This window comes from Triturus cristatus, chromosome 7 (assembly GCF_964204655.1).
Source record: "Triturus cristatus chromosome 7, aTriCri1.1, whole genome shotgun sequence".
Classification (NCBI taxonomy): Eukaryota; Metazoa; Chordata; class Amphibia; order Caudata; family Salamandridae; genus Triturus; species Triturus cristatus.
In genome coordinates, this window is record NC_140590.1 from 707,149,371 (window position 1) to 707,171,678 (window position 22,308).

General features: G+C 44.8%; 1 protein-coding gene across 1 annotated transcript in view; it reads left to right on the forward strand.

Moving 5' to 3' along the window:
- Positions 1–22,295, forward strand: part of GPRC5C (G protein-coupled receptor class C group 5 member C) — a 137,810-nt gene extending 115,515 nt beyond the window's left edge. The window contains exons 4-5 of the mRNA XM_085617367.1: positions 15,657–15,776; positions 18,651–22,295. Coding sequence (XP_085473493.1) covers positions 15,657–15,776; positions 18,651–18,680 — 150 coding nt within the window. The 3' untranslated portion in view covers positions 18,681–22,295. The remainder of the gene's footprint in view (positions 1–15,656; positions 15,777–18,650) is intronic.
- The last annotated feature ends 13 nt before the right edge of the window (positions 22,296–22,308 follow it).

Here is a 22,308-nt window from a genome sequence, read left to right on the forward strand (position 1 = left end):
CTTTATTCAACGTGTATATGTCCCCCTTGGCAGCCAAACTAGAACCGTACGGAATCCGAATTATCACCTATGCTGACGACACCCAGCTAGTGGTTGGACTTACCCAAACCGAACAGGAAATCCACATCCTCCATTCCTGCTTGAACGTCATCTCAAGCTGGATGGATGACTCCCAATTTAGGCTCAACGGAGAAAAAACCGAGATTATGATCTTAGGTAACTCCCTCCACTATAACCCCAGCCAGCTGTGGCCATCATGTATGGGCCCAGCCCCTATCCCAAAATCAGAAATCAAGACTCTGGGGGTATGGCTGGACCAGGACCTCAGCCTTAGAACGCAAGCCAGGAAAACAGAAGCCCTCTGCTATGGCTTACTTAGAATGGCCCGAAAGGTCTTAACTCTTCTTCCATCCACAGCTAAAAAAGTACTAATTCAGTCATTAATCCTTTCTAGACAGGATTATGGGAACGCCCTGTATTTGGGCGCCCCCATCTCAGCAATCAAGAAACTACAATCCGTACAGAACAGCGCAGCGAGACTCCTAATGGGAGTCCCTAATAGACTGTCAGCGGAACCGGCCCTTCGCTCCCTTCACTGGCTCCCGGTTCAGGAACGAATTAAATTTAAGTCCTTATGCCTAGTGCATAAAATAAGGCAGGGACTCGGTCCTCCGTCGATCATCACCATGATTCGCCTATACAAAGCCAAGCGTAATCTCAGATCAGATGATCTGCATCTGACAGAGATCCCTAGGATTAAGAGGTCCAGAAGTGGTGGTAGGCTCTTCTCCTATAACGCCTCCATACTCTGGAACGCTCTACCTCTTCACTTACGCATCATCCCCGATCACATGACCTTTCGGAAGCAAATAAAAACTCACCTCTTTCCTTAGCTTCTGGTTCCCCCTACTGTCGGTTATTAGCGCTGGGATGCCTCCGGGTAGCCATGCGCTCTATAAATGCTTTTCCATTCCATTCCATTCCATTCCACATAGTTACACTTCTATAAATAATTAATACCAAATACAAAATGCTATTAATTGTTTGTTTAATTACTTTTCCACACTATAAACAATTACATAGTTATACTTCTATAAATAATTAATATCAAATACAAAATGCTATTAATTGATTATTTAATCACTTTTCCACACTATACTCCCACATACCTAGCAGACCAAATTCAAAATATAATTAAAAGAAAAAAATGATAACATGATTAACATAATAAGTAATAAATACAATCATTATTATTAAATAAATAATTCATTCTTAATTCATTATTACTTAAGTAATTTCCCACCCAATCCCCCTAAAAACACAACACACAACTCATATATATCATACAAATTATATTTATTAAATATTCTACATAATTATTAACAAATTACATATTTTATTAATAATTAATTAAAATGTATTATTTACTTAATTAACTTCCCACCCTATACCTCCAGAAACCCGGCAACCCGCACCTAAAATATAGCTTCAAAAATATAATAATTACACAGTTCACATAATTAATAGTCAATTAAACACTTAATTCATAATTAAATATAAATCAATTATTGCTTAATTAACTTCCCACCCTATACCGCTCTAAACCCAACAACCAGCACCTAAAATAGAACTTTAAAAAACGATAATAATTACACAATTCACATAATTATCATTTAATTAGTTCATAAATAATCAATCATTAATTAATTATTACATAATTTAACTTCCCACCCAATACCCCTACAAACCCATCAACCCGCACCTAAAATATAACTTTAAAAAAATAATATTTATACAATTTGCATCATCAATAAAATAATTAATAAAAATTGCTAGTTAATTATTAATTAATTATACTCAATTAACATCCTGCCCTGTGCCCCTTCAAACCTCAGAACCTGCTACAACACTATAAATTATGATTAACAATTAAATTAAAATTATACATAACCTTAAATTACAAACTATATTTAAAAACCATTAACAACAATTATACAAACAATACTTAACATATACAATTACAATATCGTTCAAAACACATAAAGATAATTAAAAAACTATATTTTTTACCATGATATTATTGTAAACAATATTAACATCAATGATATTCTTGAAAATTATATTCCTTACCTTAAAAAAATTATATTTTTGTCGACGGTATTCCTGCATCATGACATTTCTGTGGCATAATATTACAAACTCGATATTAGTGTCTCTAGATATTTATGACTCTATATTTTTTCCAAATACCCCATTTTAAGTATTTTTTATAGTCAGTTAACCATAGAAAGTAAAAAAAATCACTTTCTCAGACTGGGGTGAGCAAGTGCATCATTATGGCAACAAATCACAGTTCAGCATTTTAAAACATCATATAATACCACCATTCTAACATTATTCCATAATATGATAATAATTTGACCCTTCTGACCTAATGCCATCAGAGGTGACAGAACAAACTAATTAGGGGTGGGTGGAACTTGTGGAGTTTCACTCCACAAATTTCCACTAAGTTACATAAAAACTCAGCAAGATTCCGTGTACAAGTGGAATTAGACACATTGCACCGCTTACGCTGAATTTTTTCACCGGGAACTTGTTCCGCACTGAAAAATCAAAGCGAACGGCACCATGCGGCATGCCAGAGGGTGCTGCTTCTTGAGTTGGTTTTGCTGCTGATCGAGTAGGTTTTCTACGAGAGTGGCAGCTTGCTGACAGCGAACTGTTGTGACGTTCTGTGACTGCCCGCGATGGGGAAATCTCGCCAGGTGCCCTCCTAGTGACCGAAAGTCTCACTAGGGGACGCCAAATCTCGCTTGAGCATGCCAATTTACTGTTGGCAAGACACACATGAGAAAAAACTCCACCATGAGGCGGTTGGTGGAATATGGCCGGACCTCCACGTTACATGAGTAAATCTGAGTGGCCCAAGCTCTGCCAACACCGCCGGTGGAACGGAATTTAATACCCACCCCTAAAACTAGTTACATGAACAATGCAAAGACTTGTGAATGAATGAATGCAATACAGTGTGTGAGCAGAAAGAGGCTTGAAAGTACTTCAAGGATTCTTCTAGAGTTCTTCAAGATCAACATGTCATTACATACAGTGCACATTTTGCTACTTGTGGTGTCAATGAGAAAATATAAACACCCAAGAAATATTATTAAACAGCAGCCATGTTATTTCAAAATGGAGTCGAGGCCTGGCTCAGGGCTACTTTAATCTAGGTCATCAAAACAGGTTGTATCCATCAGTATTTTCGTTTCAATTACAAATGATTAATGTTAATAAGCAAATTTTGATTCTAATCAGAAAATAACTCACACATTGGTGATATTGTCACTCTCCAGTGTTCTGCTACATTTAGGGGGCTTGCTTTGGATTCTGATTTCAACGACATGATAAGTTGGGGCCGATCATGTCATACTGCAATATCATCACTATGAGAGGATGCTGTGCTCTTGTTAGGTGGTGGGTCATGGTTAGGCATCAAGGCCTTCACATTCAGTGGTATTTTCTGGCTTGGAGGCTGATTTGTTGATTATGTTGTCATGAGACAGTCTGATTTGATTGGGAGGTGACCATGGTATGTTGTTTTCTTGTTCACTATGCTCTAGTGTTTTCAGCTTCAGAGACAGGTTTGGCTTTGTCGGTGATGTTATCAATATGTGACACTGTGTTTTGGTTTGGGGAATGTTAGAGCTCCACGGCAGTGTTATCCCAAGCCATGACGTATTGTTGACGATGTCATCAATATGTGCCAATGTTTTGAGGTTTGTCTGATGCATTAGCTTGCTGCTGGAGCTGCTATTCTTTTTCAATAGCAGTGTATATTTAGAGAAAGCTGCTGTATGATGCGGAGGACATCAGTATGCCTATATGTTCTTATTTGTAGTGGCTGTCAGTTTGGTGATATCTTAAGAGTGGCTAAACAGTTAGAAAAGGGCTGATGTATAGTGGTTAGTGTTATCCAATGATCAACAGTGTGTGTTATGACTGGTGCCACAAAAATACTACTTGTGGATGGTAACAGGTAAATGTTCAGAACTCTTTTCATAAAATGCAAAGTTTGATGTGGTTTTGAGAGATACAGATTGGTGGCAATTTCACCGTTTTGCAATATGTCTTGTGGTTCGTCTTGGTTTAGTGCTTTGTGGTGCTGTCACCACTATATAATGCATATCCTTGTTTTGAGCAAGCTGGAGTTTGCCGGTGATGTCGCCACCGCATTGCATTTGTTTTGGATGTAAGGACTTTTGTGGTAATAACTTTTTTATACAAGGTGTGTTGTCATTTGGGTTCAGCAGGAGTTCGGTAGTCCTCTCATCACTATACGAATTGCGTCACGGTGGCATTAAAGGGGACGCTGATGTCATCGAATAAGGATTGTACTTTGCAGCAGGTTGGGGTTCGGTAGGGATCAGGGATGCTGTCATTTATGAGAGTTTTGACTCTATTTCGATGTTCAGGTGTGTATCTTGCTTTCAGGCATAAAATGAGCTATGATTTTCTTCTGGTGGTGTTCAGCACAGCCCATTTAGGACCACTTGAGAAGCTGAATAGACAGATTAGACCATGTGTTTGTAGAAAATATGGACTAGAACTTGAAAGATACCTCTGAGCTCTTCTGAGAAACTTGTTTTAATCTCACTAATTATCTCTCTTAGCTTTAAGTTGTTCCTACTTATTTTACTGTTCACGTTGTATGAGGTGTGGGAATGAAAAGCCCATTTAAATAGGGGATTAGTAGCTTTATCAGTGGAGTCTGTGTTGGGGGCAGTGAGTAGCACGGGCACTAAAGCCCCCTCCTAAAAGAATGACGTTCTCAGAGGATTAGCAGTGTGGGGCCCCACAGTGGGCTGTCACCCAGACCTCACTGGATCAGAGACTGTGAGTGTGTGTCCTGCTAGCTATGGGGCCTCACGCTGCTGCAAACATGATGTTTCTCTCTCTGTCTAGGTATGTAGAGGATATTTGGAAGCCTGATCGGTGACTCTGTAATGTAACCTTCACCGGCCTCAGCAGCCGGTGTTTACCACTCACTGCACCGTGCACAGCGGACAACACCACAAGCCGCAACCACCCGCAAGCAGTAATAGCCAGCTGGGTTCACGCCCAAGCAGGGCAGACTCACAAGGACACACAGGGAGATTTGCCTTTCAGGAACTTGATAGAAGTTTCCTGCTGTCTAGATGTTCTTTGAAAAAATGTTAGAATCACAGCTGTCAATTTACAAACAAATTTAGGGAGAGCCTGGCTCCACTCCAGCCTGAGGATGCCTTCAGGGTCACTGATCTATCAAACAAGCATCTGACTGCCATAAGGATCAGTCGCTCTTTCCTATGGTGAGCCTTTCAGAAGCCATTGGCATAAACATTTAGGGGCACTACAATATGTAACGTTAATCAAGTTATCAACTAAGCAAGTCATGCTATACACAAATGTTAATCAAATGTAGATGTTTCATGTTGTCTCCTGTAGAGCTCCTAAATATCACATTTGGAATGCATGCCATGAAAACTGCACTTTTTAGATGCAGTGAATGTTCTCCGGTTTGATGGATTACACTCCCATGACTCAAAATGTGTCTACTGCCCAGATCTCAGCAACTTACTCCAAGCCTAACACGTGCTTCATTACTAGCCAAGTCTAGGTGACATTTACTGTTACCAACGTACAGAAAATGTAGTGCTACCAGCAGCACATTACTGACTGTCAGTCCCTCCCATGCAGCCACCTATAAGCCAGTAAGCTAGATGTATAGAACATCTTCTTGGGCAGTTTTAAGTCACTTCCTGTTAAGTAAGCCTCCACGATTTAGGAGAACATATTTGATTTACTTTTACATTGATTGAGGGACTCTCCCCTCACACAAGTTACTTTGAATCGGATTAAGTTAATTTAGTATTAAACAAATGTAGTTGACTTCCTGTTACCCTAGTTGATCCACCTTCTGCAGAGGCTAGTCAGCTTGACTTCCTTCTGGTCAGACTTCAATTACTTTCTAGTAACCAGATTTTGGAAATGTGTTGTTAGTTATGTTTAAGCAATGGCCCGTTATAATGTTCTGCTTGTGTGTCATTCTATTGACTTGTTTAAGGACTTCCTGATGGACCCTTTTTAGACAGCACTGCATCAGCAAGACCTGAATTGTTGTTTGTTAGTCAGGTCTAGGCGCATCCTGTTAGCTTGGTTTGCATGACTTGCTGTTAGTCAGTGTATGTGACATCCTGTGAGCTGCGCCTGTGTCACTTATGGCCAGGTTAGCTAGGTGAAGGCAGCATCCTAATGTATAGCACATAAAACTTCAGGTTCTGAAAGATAGATTTTTTCTACATTTGATGTCTCTGTTTCCCAATGATCTAAGGATAAGCTAGTTGCATTGACTTATTTCGGCCACCAGATCTGGCGGCCATCTTGCCCTGGGCTCCTGGTCACTAAGGTAACAGACCATGTTTCATTCAGATGTCTGTCAAGCAATCCTTAACTGCACACAGCAACTGGAGCTTTTTGTAGAATGTTTTATGGTTTTAGTGCCCATCCAGAATGTGTTACCTTCAGAATAAGCATCCTAGACCACCCTGGCCCTCCAGACCTGGAGGCGGAAGCCGCGCAGTCACGCTAGAAACCATCCAGTTTAGAGAGGCCTGTCCCGTGAGACCAGTGATGCTTTCTGCACTCAGGCAACACCAGGCAGCGTTGTGCTCCGAGGAACTAGCTGGAGGCAGGATTGTCTTCTAGGCTCCAAGCAACAGCAGGGAAAGGGCGAGAAAGGAAACACCTCAAAAACATGTGAAAGGGGATCCCCAGTGCCTTGGCAGAATCTTTTCATCCATGCCATGTGAGTAATGAAATCAGGCCCAAATAGGCCACCTCTAAACACCAGATTAGCTTTCAATAGTGCAGCAGGTGCAGTTTCACCGGATCCAGAAGCCCGAAAGGTTCCCTCAATCCTGAATATTGTTGTATTTCATTACCAGACAGCAAATAGGAGTCCCATTTCCAATGCTTTTCCCCTAGGGCCCAGGGTACCCTTGCCAAGCCACTGTCACTGAACGTACAGTCTTGTCCAGGGTAAGAGGCCATCTTTGTGAAAGGAAAAGGACACAAGTAATGATGCATATGAGAGGAGAAGGGGCAGGGCATCAAAGGCCCAAGAGCAAAGAAAACACATGATTCTCCTGGCAACCTTCCCTCTAGTTGGCTGCCTCTGTAAATCCTGTTTTAATTGCCTGCTTTAAGTCAGAAATCGCCGATATTTCTATCCCTGTCTTCCTGCCTGGTGCTGCCATGGGATTATTGCGTCAAGGTTTTGCTCAGCTTCACAGAAAGGTCAGCAGCGAGTCCAGGCAGAGGATGGAGAATTGTGGATGAAATCCACCCGATTGCAGCACAGGAAGAAGACATGTGCAATCCTGGCCCTGTGTCCCACATGGGGGCACGTGTTCTCCCTAGGGAGGCTGCCTGGAAAGTATCCTGATACATTGTTTCTAAAAGCACTTATCAGTGCTCTAAATGAGGGGTGTCCAGCGTGGGTCTAGGGGGGCTACGATCCTTGTCACATTAATCTCTGATTGTCTAAATGAGTTTTATGTAGATTCTCTCTATGTATGTCTATTTTACATGGATATTAAAAAAGACTGACTTAACAGACCCAGCCCTTCCGACTTCCTTTGGGCACCCTTGTCTAAAAATGTGAATTGTCCTTTTCAGAGCACTTTGTACTCCTTGTATTTGCGTCCCTGTATATTGTCAATCTGAAATGTGCAAGTGTGGCATGAATGATGACTAGTGGTATAGTGCCTGACACAAACTGAAATGCTTCTTTGCACTACGATGGTATGAATCATTATTATTCACTCACCAGTGTTGGTTTCATTTACCACGGAATCTGATAGGCCAGGTTATGGCTCCATGATCTGGAAGTTGTACCAGATCTCTGCAGCACCTTCCTTGCTGGGCCATGTTACGGGGTGTCTGAGTGGACAACGCAGAGAGACTGTAAGCACCTACCCCGCCGCCTATGGCTTGCAGCTTCAGGCTGACAAGGGGCACCAGCTGCCTCTACAGCATCCATGACATGGCAGGAAGAGAACTTACTCTGCATGAATGAAGCTCACACAGAAATCTTGGAATGGGGCATGAGGACTAAGGTGAATTTCTCCCCAGTAGGATTCATCTGGCATGGCTCTTCAGCTCTGGGGCAAGCCTCCCGCATCCCAGAAAGTAAGAAACACTGGATCCGTGTCTGACACAAATCCGATGTTTTCACCCAACTTAAAGCTGGAGTCAAGGCTGTCAGTTTACTCCAGACCGTGCTCAGGCAAACCCTGACGCCCTTCACCCATCCCCTGAGATCACAGGAGCACCTGGGAGGGGGGACTTGCATTCTTGCACCCTCATCGCCTCTAGATCTTGACCCCTTCTGCTGCACATAAATGAGATGTGATGTGCAGCCTTTTACAAACCAAGACAACTCGGTACTCGGAGAACATAGGGAAATGAGGAAAAAGCAAAACACAAAAATCTAGATGTGCAATTAGAGATTCTAATTCTGTTCGTAATTACTGAGTAACTCACTACAACGTGCATACTACCAAAAGGTCTTTTGATGCGGAGTCTGGGCTCTATTTGAAAACGTCATTTAAAATTCCAAACGAAGCCAATTTTTGGTGTATGGGATATGTAGACTGTGCTACGGTGGTGTTGAGGGCTGGTGCTGTGGACGTCTGAGAGTCGGGCATAGCGCCTTCAATTCGATGATTACAGGGGGCTTATTTGAAAGCCCCTTGTGCCACTGGTGTGTCTCTTTTAATATGGGAAAAAGTGACGCACTGGCTGCGGAAGGGGCTTGTAAATAAGCCCCCAGGGTCTTCTGAGCTGGAGAGGTGTGTTTTTAGCACTCTGAACTGGAAATGAGTTGGATAGCAGATGGTGTACTCACTCTTGCTTCTGCAATTCCTTGGTACTCCCAACTCAAGCCCCTATCACACCGCCGCGCTCCTCTGTCCATGGCACTCTTCCACCTTAGAAGACTCGTCTGACTACAATGAGCACTGCAACAACTTACTTACTTATTCCTACTACTTATTCACCATTTGCTTACCCTCCCTCCTCATGCCTACACAAATCCTTCATCTTGCTATGGTAGAAAACTGCATTACTGGTTCCATAGATACGTGGACAGCTGGCCTGTGGCTGAACCATTCCAGCGTCTTACGAATGCGATATTCTCGCCCCCACACTGGTTCTGTAGAGTTCCGTTTAACCCCTTCACTGCGGCGCGAATTCCGCCGCAGCGCTGGGGGGGTTTGGGGTGTTTACGGCGTGGTTCCGTCATGACTCCACCCACTTGCGCTGATCGCCAGCACAGGCGGGGAAACAGCGCCGCGTGGGCGGAGCGGCCGCCAACGGCCGCAGCATGACAGAACCACTCCGTCATGAGCACACGGCGCTCGTGGCTCATGACGGAGTGGTTCAGTCAGAAGCATGCAAGGGGTTAAATAGCCTGGTTTTCAGTTCCAGGAGCCCTTATGATTGGATTCACGCCACAATTTAGGGGTAAGGGTGTCCCAAACTTTGGTAGTGGCATGCGCACTCAAGGCACCTCCCTCCATATTTCATCTTCTTCAGAGGTCATTGAAAGGCGATTTCAGGCTCCTGTGGGTGAGGTGACAGCTTCTGCAGGCCTTCAGGGTCTTCCCCCCACTGTGCGTCAGCAACGCAGCTTAGAACCTTACATTAAGATTTGATTGATTTTAAGAATGTAATCAACCTTTTCATCAGTAGATATCCGTCCCACTCCCTCTTCCAGAATGTAATATGGTATCATCCAGGTGGTATGCTTCTCTCATTCTTGCACATTGTGTATTCACCGCCATCCTGGGTGCAGCCTTCATGAGGTTTTATGAGTCGGTGCCGCCTCATGGTCATGACGAACACGAAGATTAGATCTTAAAATACCTTGAGTGAGGAATGGGGCCAAGGAGCAGCCCACGGGTGACCTCGTGGTTTATTGCCCCCCACCCCTTCCGACGCTCGGGGGATTCACACCTTCCACTGGAACGCTGATTAGTGCTATCTCGGGCACATTGATCCGTTTGTACAGAGGGTGCCACCCTTTCAAGGCCAGCAGGTAAACACATAAATCGTTCCTTTTAGGGCACGGAGTTAGCTTCAAGAGGCCCTTTGTCACTCAAGTATGTGTGGAAACTTCTTAAATATTGCGAAACGCCACACAATGCCCTTGTGTTGCGTCAGAGCGCTGCACCTCTCTGCACGTCTCTCCTGTGTGATGGGCACGTGGTTCGCGCTGTTTCAGGTGAGCCCAATATCACGGTTCACACCTGGCAAACATTGTTAAAGCGAACCTTGGCATCGCTGTATGCGAGGTCAGCGGCAAATAGACACCCAAACATAGAAATAGGACTCAAGGGACTGACGGCAAGGACTGGTGGCAAAATATGAATTAAAATACTGCTTCTATCCCTCCTGAGTGGAGCAGAGTAGCATGCCTTCCATTACTCCTGAGCGGAGGAGAGTAGTATAGCTTTTAATACTTCTGCGCAAAGCACAGCACAGTGGCTTCTATCAATGCTGAGTTAAGGAAATTAAGTTGATTTCCATTACACCTGAGCGGAGGAAACTAGGACGGCTTCCTTTACTCCATGGTTCAGGAGAGTAGTATGACTTCCATTACTCATGAGCAGAGGAGAGTACGATGGACTCCATTACTCCTTGGTAGAGGAGAGTAGTATGATTTCCATTCCTCCTGATTGGAGGAGTGTAGTATGGATTCTATTACTCCTGGGTGCGGAGAGTTCTATGACTTTCATTACTCCTGAACTGAGGAGAGTAGTATGACTTCTATTACTCCTGGGTGCAGAGAGTTCTATGACTTCCATTACTCCTGAACTGAGGAGAGTAGTTTGACTTCTATTACTCCTGGGTGCGGAGAGTTCTAAGATTTCCATTACTCCTGAACTGAGGAGAGTAGTATAACATCTCTTACTCCTGGGTTCGGAGAGTTCTATGACTTCCATTACTCCTGAACTGAGGAGAGTAGTATGATTTCCATTACTCCTGATTGGAGGAGTGTAGTATGACTTCTATTACTCCTGGGTGCGGAGAGTTCTATGATTTCCATTACTCCTGAACTGAGGAGAGTAGTATAACATCTATTACTCCTGGGTGCGGAGAGTTCTAAGGCTTTCATTACTCCTGAACTGAGGAGAGAAGTATGACTTCTATTACTCCTGGGTGTGGAGAGTTCTGAGACTTTCATTACTCCTAAACTGAGGAGAGTAGTATGACTTCTATTACTCCGGGTGTGGAGAGTTCTAAGACTTTCATTACTCCTGAACTGAGGAGAGTAGTATGACTTCTATTACTCCTGGGTGCAGAGAGGTCTATGACTTCCATTACTCCTGAGCTGAGGAGAGTAGTATGACTTCTATTACTCCTGGGTGCAGAGAGTTCTAAGACTTTCATTACTCTGAACTGAGGAGAGTAGTATGACTTCTATTACTCCTGGGTGTGGAGAGTTCTAAGACTTTCATTACTCCTGAACCGAGAAGAGTAGTATGACTTCCATTACTCCTGGGTGTGGAGAGTTCTATGACTTCCATTACTCCTGAACTGAGGAGAGTAGTTTGACTTCTATTACTCCTGGGTGCGGAGATTTCTATGACTTCCATTACTCCTGAACTGAGGAGAGTAGTTTGACTTCTATTACTCCTGGGTGCGGAGAGTTCTAAGACTTTCATTACTCCTGAACTGAGGAGAGTAATATGACTTCTATTACTCCTGGGTGTGGAGAGTTCTAAGACTTTCATTACTCCTGAACTGAGAAGAGCAGTATGACTTCTGTTACTCCTGGGTGTGGAGAGTTCTAAGACTTTCATTATCTCAGAACTGAGGTGAGTAGTATGACTTCCATTACTCCTGGGTGCGGAGAGTTCTATGACTTCCATTACTCCTAAGCTGAGGAGAGTAGTATGACTTCTATTACTCCTGGATGCGGAGAGTTCTAAGACTTTCATTACTCCTAAACTGAGGAGAGTATTATGACTTCTATTACTCCTGGGTGCGGAGAGTTCTATGACTTCCATTACTCATGAACTGAGGAGAGTAGTTTGACTTCTATTACTCCTGGGTGCGGAGAGTTCTATGACTTCCATTACTCCTGAACTGAGGAGAGTAGTATGACTTCCATTACTCTTGAGCAAAGGAAAGAGGTTGGCTCACCTTATGTCTGAGAGTGGAAGTGAGTATGATAACACCCCTTGCTCCCGCACAAAGGAGAGCAGCATGGATCACATTACTCCTGGGCAGAGGAGTAAAGTTGGCTTGTAATATTCCCGAGCAAAGGCGATTGGATGAACTACAATAATTCAGGGAAGAGGAGGGTACAATGGACTCTATTACTCCTGAAAAAAGGAGAGTAGGATAGTGTTAGTACCTCGGAGCAAAGGAGTTGAACATGGATAAAATGACTCTTCAGCAGTGGAGAGTATGATGACTTCTGATTTGCCTGAGCAAAAGAGAGTGGGTGCATTATATAACCCCTAAACAGAGGAGAGTATCCAAAGGAGAGTATGACAGCTTCCATTACTCCTGAGCAAAGGAGAGAACATGGTCTTCATTTCTCCTAAGCAAAAGAAAGGAGGGTGGATTCTAATACGCCTGAGGGAAGGTGAGTTGCATGGATTACAATAATCCTGAGTTGCAAGGATTACAATCATCCTGAGTTGCAAGGATTACAATAATCCAGAGTTGCAAGGATTACAATAATCCTGAGTTGCAAGGACTACAGTAATCCCGAGTTGCAAGGATTACAATAATCCCGAGTTGCAAGGATTACAATAATCCTGAGTTGCAAGGATTACAATAATCCTGAGTTGCAAGGATTACTTTGCTCAACAGCAGAGGTAAGAATGATGGATTCTAATACTCCAGAGGAAAGAAGAGTTGAACAGGAGTTGCCTGGATGAAGATACCCCTGAGCTGAACAGAGTAAAATGGCTTCTAAGGGGAGTTGAATGGATTGCATTACTACTGAGTGGTTTGCGTTATTTCTGAACAGGTTTTGAAATGTATGGGTTGCATGGTCGGAGTTTCTGAGGATTTTAGGGTAAATGTCATACAGTGTGAGAAGCCCAAGGTAGATGTTATTCCCTGGGGAACATATGCAGTCACTGTTAGGAACCTGAGACTAATGGACGACCAGTGTGAGCAAACATATCTAGAGGCCCTATCTGCTATTCTGAGATGGGTAATTCTAGCATGTCAGGCGGCACTTTGGGGCTGGTGTCTGGGGGTGCACGAATGCCAGCCCCTTGCAGAAGATTGAGAACAGGTTCATACTTAGGCTTCTGGCTGAACTGCAGTCTTCACCTACTGTGTGTTGTCGTGCTGAGCTGTGTTGGGCTTCCTTGTTAACTGCATTACATTTCACCCTCTTTTGTTATGGATGAGAGCTTGGAGGAAGCCAGAAGCCCACTTCACCAAAGCGAGTTTATTGAATTGTTCTGCCTTAGATAATGTAGCTAGAATTCCATGGTTGACATAGAATAAGGACTCTTTCTTCGAGCTAGGGGTCCGATAATTATAGTGAAACTTTGTGAGCTCTTCATTTGGTGAAAGGGTTGTTTCTTAAAAAGTGCCTGGGCGTCGTGCTCCGCTTCGCCCACGGAGTGCACGTAGCACTACCTGCTTCGCCATTTACGGAGTAGGCGAAGCAGGCAGCGCTACGCACACACCGTAGCGAAGCAGAGCTGCCCGCCACCCGCCTCCCGCCCGACCTAATTTTAAAATAATTAAAAGAAGGTTAAGTAAATTTAAACCTCTTACCTTCAGCGCGGCGTCCCGGGGCTCCCTCTTCTCGCTGACGGTAACTTCTTCATGCAAATGAGCATGCGCGGACGCCTGCGCATGCGCATTTGTGTGAAGAAGTTATCGTCAGCAAGAAGAGGGAGCCCCGGGACGCCGCGCTGAAGGTAAGAGGTTTAAATTTACTTTTTAACCTTCTTTTAATTATTTTAAGATTAGGGTGGGCGGGCAGCGTGTAGTGGGGCTACGCGGCGCGCGCGAGTGTGCGTAGATTTTGCCACACTACGCGCAGCTCCACGTAGCCCAACTACGCCGCCTACGCCCAGGCTTAGTTTTAACAAGCATAGGGCTGGAATGCTGGTAAGGGATCTGGAGTTGTTATGCTAGAGCACTGATATGAATCCAGCCCCAGAGGTTGACCTTAAAAGTTTTCCAAAAGAATGGCATAGGTTCTACTTACAAGGCAATATTTTTACCTTGTCCACTTTTTAGTGGCTTTTCCCACTCCAGGATCATGACTTGTGTTCCTCCTTGCATTCCCGTGCGACGGTAGATCAAGTAAGAGCATGTTGCACTTTATTCTTTTTTGTGGACTTTACACACCCCATAGGAAATGATTCCTTATAACCTTGTTTCGTGTTTTTTCTACTAGATGCCATAGGGTGGCCATCTCTCTCATACAGCATTTAGATACTCTTGAGCAATGTTACACTGTGTTAAATTTTATTGCATGCTGTCTGCATACCAAGAAGAGATTATGGGCCTAATTATGTATTTGGTGGTACGATGGACTGCCAAACCCACGCTGTCGGTACGGGCATCGCTGCACCGGCAGTCCGACCGCCCTATTATGAGTTTGGTGGTCAGACCGCCAAAGCACCGCTGCAACCGCCGGGGATCTGTGATTCCTCGGTGATGTTGCAGCAGTGTGAAGCCGCAATATGCTGGCCGTGACGCTGCGGCACCACCAAACATATTACGAGTTTCCACACATCCACCCTTTTCATGGCGGTGAGCCTGTCATGAAAAGTGTGATGATGAGGAAACAAAGGGGCCCTACAGGGCCCTCTCTTGCCTCAGTGCAAGGGGATGCATGCAGAGGGGCACATGGTGGGCTCCCCTGTATGCATGCACTCCAAGTTCCAGCATGCCATGAACTTAATAGCCCATGCTGTGCAGAAACTTGCTTTGGCGTTCCCGTTGCAGTGCCTTTCTAAGGCTCACCGCCTGTGACCACCAAAGCACCGCCAGGAGAAAACTCCTGATCTAGCGGGAAGTCAGCAAATGAGTTTGACGGCATGCAAGCGGGGCAACCGCTCCCACACCGCCAAATTCGTAATCAGACTGACTGATAACAGCGAGATGCATTAATGTTTTATTCCGTCTGCTTTAAATATAGTCTTGCAGTGAATGTGTATATATGTATACATTTTTATATTGTTTTTATTATAAACCTGTTGGTATAATGCATGTGCACTTTTATGTCTGTGACTACAGCTGAATAAAGAACGTTTTGATAATTATTGCACTTATTACATAAGCATTAACAAAGATGTCCTCTTGTGGCGTGAGTTACACAAATTGATACTAACGTTAATTATATATCATAACACAATATAACATGTGTATTTGTAAAGCTCACGCTTACCCAGAAGGGTATCTTGGCGCTGGGTAACAGATGTTCATTGGTAGCGGATCACGGATTCATGTTGCATTGAAAACTAGCCCTTCACCGGCAGATGAATGCTATAGCCCTAATGGAAATGAGTATTGATCCGTACTTTCTGAACCAGTTTTTGAATTGAATTTCATTTTCTTTCTAGGGGGAAACTCCCTATGATGTCATCATCCCTCGAGCCACTGCAAACACCCAGGTGAACAGCAATAACTCGACAATCCGCGCCGAAGACGCTTATGCTGCACAGGATGGCAGGAAAGCACAGGTAAGGGGAGCCAGAAGCAGGTGACCTGGGAGAGCTCGAGGATGCATGGACCACTGGGCACGGCGTTGCCTGGCTTTATTACAATGGGAGAGCTCGAGGATGCATGGACCACTGGGCAGGGCGTTGTCTGGCTTTATTACAATGGGAGAGCTCGGGATGCATGGACCACTGGGCAGGGCGTTGTCAGGCTCCATTACACTGGGAGAGCTCAAGGATGCATGGACCAATGGGCAGGGCGTTGTCTGGCTTTATTACAATGGGAGAGCTCGGGGATGCATGGACCACTGGGCAGGGCTCTGTCTGGCTCCATTACACTGGGAGAGCTCGAGGGTGCATGGACCACTGGGCAGGGCATTTTCTGGCTCCATTACAGTGGCGGAGCTTGGGGATGCATGGACCACTGGGCAGGGCTCTGTCTGGCTCCGTTGCACTGGGAGACCTCGAGGATGCATGGACCACTGGGCAGGGCGTTGTCTGGCTCCATTACACTGGGAGAGCTCGAGGATGCATGGACCACTGGGCAGGGGGTTGTCTGGCTCCATTATGATGGAGCTCGGGAGGCATGGACCACTGGGCAGGGCGTTGTCTGACTCCATTACACTTGCGGAGCTCGGGATGCATGGACCACTGGGCAGGGCGTTGTCTGACTCCATTACACTGGCAGAGCTCGGGGATGCATGGACCACTGGGCAAGGCTCTGTCTGGCTCCTTTGCACTGGGAGAGCTCGAGGATGCATGGACCACTGGGCAGGACGTTGTCTGGCTCCATTACACTGGGAGAGCTCAGGATGCATGGACCACTGGGCAGGGCTCTGTCTGGCTTCATTACACTAGGAGAGCTCGAGGATGCATGGACCACTGGGCAGGGCGTTGTCTGGCTCCATTACACTGGGAGAGCTCGGGATGCATGGACCACTGGGCAGGCCCTTGTCTGGTTCTGTTGCACTTGGAGAGCTCGAGGATGCATTGACCACTGGGCAGGGCGTTGTCTTGCTCCATTACACTGAGAGAGTTCGAGGCTGCATGGACCACTGGGCAGGGCTCTGTCTGTCTCCATTACACTGGGAGAGTTTGAGACTGCATGGACCACTCGGCAGGCCCTGGTCTGGCTCCATTACACTGGGAGAGCTCGGGATGCATGGACCACTGGGCAGGCCCTGGTCTGGCTCCATTACAGTGGGAGAGCTCAGGGTGCATGGACCACTGGGCAGGCCCTTGTCCGGCTCCATTACACTGGGAGAGCTCGAAGATGTATGGACCACTGGGCAGGGCGTTGTCTGGCTCCATTACACTGGGAGAGCTCGGGATGCATGGACCACTGGGCAGGCCCTGGTCTGGCTCCATTACAGTGGGAGAGCTCAGGGTGCATGGACCACTGGGCAGGCCCTTGTCCGGCTCCATTACACTGGGAGAGCTCGAAGATGTATGGACCACTGGGCAGGGCGTTGTCTGGCTCCATTACACTGGGAGAGCTCGGGATGCATGGACCACTAGGCAGGGTGTTGTCTGGCTCCATTACACACAGGGCTCTCTTTAAGCCAAAGTCCATGCCGGGAGCGACACCCTGGCCACCGGAGATTGTTGGCGCTTTGCAAACACTTCTCACGTAGAGTTATAAATACTCTATAGATTTATGGTGCAGATCAGGCGAGGGTCTGCACTGACTAAAGTCGCTATCACATTATATGATATAATTGCTAGTTCTCCATCCGTGTGCCAGCTGGCACTCATCCTCATTTCTAAAGCCTTTGAATGAGTTTCCAAAGCAGGCAAGCTCTAGGTGCCCGCTGGGAGGGTGGCATGGGAACAGTGGAGGAGCTGGTGGACTATTAGATATTTTCAATCCATCGGAGTGATTCATTCAGTATCTAGTGACGGAATGCCTGGTTCTGTACCTGTAGATGGGACCTCAGGGGCTGCCAGGTCCACCTAGCCTGCATATTTCTCTGTCTGTTTTGATGCCAAAGTGGCTCGTGAAGGCCCCGATCACAAAGGGTTTGAAAATACTGACTTGGGTGAAAATTCCCATTTGTGCTCAACTCGTTATCACAGCCAGGAGGCAAACTACACGCGCTGCAAGGTTTTACTCTCTTGATTGTCACCTAGTCAAACCTGGTGCAAATCATGCCAGAAAATAGAGCACATGCGCTTTTAGTGAATTCCAGAATGTGTAATAACATAGTCTGTTACATGCTGTTCCCAAATGGGATGCTTAGTTTCTGCGCTGGAGGCTGCACTATTGCGTGGCTGTCAGGATTGGGGTCTTAGTCGCAGTTCTATTTTTCCTCTTACTTATCGTTAACATCCCTCTTGAGTGGCCTGCAACTTTAACAATTATGATGCAATGTTTTCCTTACTACCCCTCCTGAAAGACATTCAAGCCTGTATCACCATTTTCGGTTCTCGTGAGACGCCCCTTCCCACCTCCTGTAACACTTCATTCATCACCCATTGTTCCAGAACCACAACTCCGCCATAATATCTTCACTGCCTTAGCTGTGCTCATAGATCCTGGTACTTACATGACTCTTTCATACCTCCATCTCTCCCACACTACACCTATGCATCTCGCCTCCTTGAATGTCCAATGCAACCTATTCATCTGGTCCCATACTTGGAACACCCTAGCCGGTTGGGAACTATCCTGATTTTGTTGAAGGCCACTCCATCGTCAGAGATGCTGGCATCAAAGGCATCCTTGTAGCTCAGGATTCAAGAGCCTGAAATGTAGAAGTTAGCAGGGTGAAGCATGCAAGTTCTTTAAGAATTCCGTTTCTTACATTGTGAATTTGTGGAAATTGTAATTGATTACAGTTTGGCTTTGGAAAAATTACTTCACTAAATTGTATTTTCATTTTATTCTTGTTGCTACAGATGCAGTCCTACCCCAATGCCCGGTGGTGAGGGGCAGTGACACCAGCGTTCCCAGGGCACAGCTATCCAGCTTCTACATCCATTCTCCCATGCACCTAGCAATTTACAGACTGATCAGACTCCAAGCAGGTGTCCTGGGAGAAGCTAATAACAGAGACCACGCTGATGGCGTATCCCCTCTTCCCTGAGAAGCCTGGCTGCGATGCAACGCCCACCTAGGGCCACCCAAAGTCCGGTTCAACTGTGAAGCTCCATACCTCGTTCTGATTGAGAAAAGAGCTCACCTTTTGCTCTGAACTTGGAAGTCCTCTATAGAAATCTGCTCTACGACCCTGCATCATCCCTCAAAGGACTGTATGATGTTACTACGCCATCTATTACCCCGCAGTAGGTTACAACGCAGACGTTACATCGTCGGCGTTGTTACCGCGCATGACTTTACATCGCAAGTCGTTTCTACAACTTGTGCTAGATGGCGCACTGGATTTAGTAATACTATAAATTACTATTCCTAATCCAGTTAGCGCAACAGCAGGGAATGTGTTGGATTTAAAATCGAACACATTCCCTGGTGTTGCGCGCCATCTAGCACAAGTCGTTGAAACAACTTGCGATGTAATGCCATGCGTGGTAACAACGCAGATGATGTAACTTCTGCGTTGTAACCTAACCGCGTGGTATTACCAGCGTTGTAAACGCTGTTTCCCCTCACGCCCTTAGTGTTGGTTCTTGGTGTAGGGTCCAGGTCAATGAGGACCTACCTGCTTTAGCATTCCTTTTCCTGCCCTTTGCCATCAGCAAAAATTTCAGAGGGAGGTCAAAAACACCCTCCTGGTCCATGGGGGTTCTATATGGCCACTGCAAGTCCTTTTGAAATTGACGTTTATATGTGTTGGGGTTTTCGATTGAAAAAAGATGGCACCTGTCATCCCAGTCCATTGCCTTCATAGAATTGTTCAAATATGAAACATCATATATGTTGTTCCCATATTTTGTTACATCAGGCCTAGAATGGATACAGGCAGTTTAAACAAAAAGTTTTTTTATATAGCGCAAACTTGACTCAAAGGTATCAGGTATCAGAGCGCTTTACATGAGCACCAGTTGCGTTACACAAGGACACATTAATTTTTTGTTGTTGTTGTTTTTTGTAGGCAATGGGAGATTAAGTGATTTACCCAGAATCACAGGATGTTGAGCATCATTGCAGGGACTTGAACGCGGTTCCCCAGATTAGAGATTGACCGCCCTAGCCGTTAGGCTACATCCTCTCCCCTAAGAATAAGTTTATCTCCTTATGAAACACGACCTTTCACTTCTGCCTCTGGCACCCTCAGTGGCTTTCCAGCACCTCCTGAGGTTATTCTCACCCTTTCTTTGTAAGTCAAAATACTACCTCCAGTAACTTGTTCTTAACAGGGCATAGCTGCCTTGAGCAGAGCAAAGAGTCTCTCTAAGGGGGAAATTCCAATGAATTAACCATGGTTATTTTCCAATATAGGCCCAACAAATATCTTATGTACTGAATAAAGACAATACGTTTTAAAGGAATCTGATCCATAGGAAATGCATTCCCTTGAGGGTAGCCGGGCTGCTTGTTTGCCGATTTGCACAAATGGTCCCACCCTAGTTTGCAGGGGTGCAGGAAAAGTACATTTAGCATCTGGTGAGTGAAGAGATGATTCTAATTCACTCCACAAGAGAGATCATCTGAGGTCATAGGCAGTTTTCTAGTGCTTCCTCTCTCCAACATCTCCAGCACTGGAATGGCTTATTCACTTTATCGCTGGAGTATGAAGTCCCACATTCGAGGCACATAATATGACTCACTGTGGCGCAGACCTTCTGCACGTCCAGAAGGACATACCTATTGAAAAATTTAATGAACCCTAGACCAGCTAGTCCACCTCTGCTTCCAGGCATCACATGCCGCCCCCTCTGATTTTAACAAGAAGCAAGAGCAACCTATATGTCCCTGCGAACTGGGTATAGCTAGTCAGCCAACAAACAATGTTCACAATTAACTAATTTAAACAACAAATGGGAAAATAAAGTAAGGTATGTTACTTCCTTGTATCCAAAATAGAGTTTGTAGTTAGAATAGGGAGTTCTGTCCTTCTAACTCTGTTATTATATTGGTTCAATATGGAATCAATCAAAGTTTTGAAATTGTAGCCCACAAACAAAGGAATTTCTATCAAGTCCACTTCAGCCGAACATGAGCGTAACTTTTATTTTGTAAAGAACAATCATATAAAACAATTGATGTGTATTCACACTATATAGAAAATAAAAATTGATCCAAGTGACTTTTGTGCTCCAGGATAGTGACCAAAACCAATAGTGACATATTATACAGTGACTAATAAAAAGAAGCAGTTGGCTATTGGAGTAATCGGGGAGGTCCCTTATGAAATCAAATATCAATCCACGTGGTAGGAATTTCTTTGTGTCCTATGACTCTCCCTTTTTTTATTTTTTTCTCTGATGGCACATGTATTCACTCCAGCAAGGGGCATTGTGGGGAAGTCAGTTTCCCTTCTCAATGCCCTTGATGTGCTTGTGGTGTGGATAATGGATACGCATAGCACTGATGCTAATAGATGTCTTAGGCACTACACCTGAAAACTAAATGCATTTTGATGGAAGGTGAACTGCATTTCCGACTATAACATCGTAATACGGGTATAACTTAACGTGTATTTGTAAAGCGCACGATTCACCCAAGGGTATGAAGGCCATGAATAACAGATGTTTATGGTTCCCCAACTCAAAGGTACTCATTTTATCGAACTCAGATGGATGAAAGGCTGAGTGGACCTGCAGGGATTTGAACCTGTGACCATGAGGTCGAAAGCAGGCCCTCACAGGTATTCTGGATCAAGCGCCAAGAGCCTACGGCTGAATATCTGAGACATGGTTATATAGACTGAAGTAAATAGATGTTCTCTAATGATCAAGACATATTCAATGCAATATTTTCTCAACCATAGCATATACAGCTGGCCTGCAATATTATGACTTGCTTAGCATTTTTGATAATAAAAATATCAACAGGCTGACAATGTTCAAACTAAGCAATCTAGGGTGAAGAGTTAAGCTCCGATGCATGAAGACATCGTCAAATACATTCCCCTTAACTGAGGACACAAAATAAATGATGACCAGCTAATTCAAGTTGCACTGGGCAGGGTCATTTTCAGTGATAGGTGAGAGGGAATCATTGAATCAGAACCCAGGGCAGATGTCTCATCCCTTTTCATCCTGTGGCTCTGATTCTCTTGGGAGGATGCAAGTCAACGACAAGGGATCGACATATAAAAAGGAAGGCGCAGGAAGGTTTAAGTCTCAAGTTCTCACCTATTCTGGCACCTCAGTCACACCACTGGATTTCCATTGCAGTGCCTTTGTATAAATATAGACATTATTATATATTTATTCTATACTCTATGCAGATGACTTACAATAATCTGGCCTTCACAGCTGCCATTTTGGATGACTTTCGAATCATGATTTTTGTGCCAGTTGTATTTAGATACCATGATGTATATATCTATTATTATTTTTACAATTCGGGGAGAAAAGGAGATTGTATGCTTTTGTGTGAATATGTACAGATAAATAAATTGTTATTTAAAGTTAAAACTGTTGTGTTCTT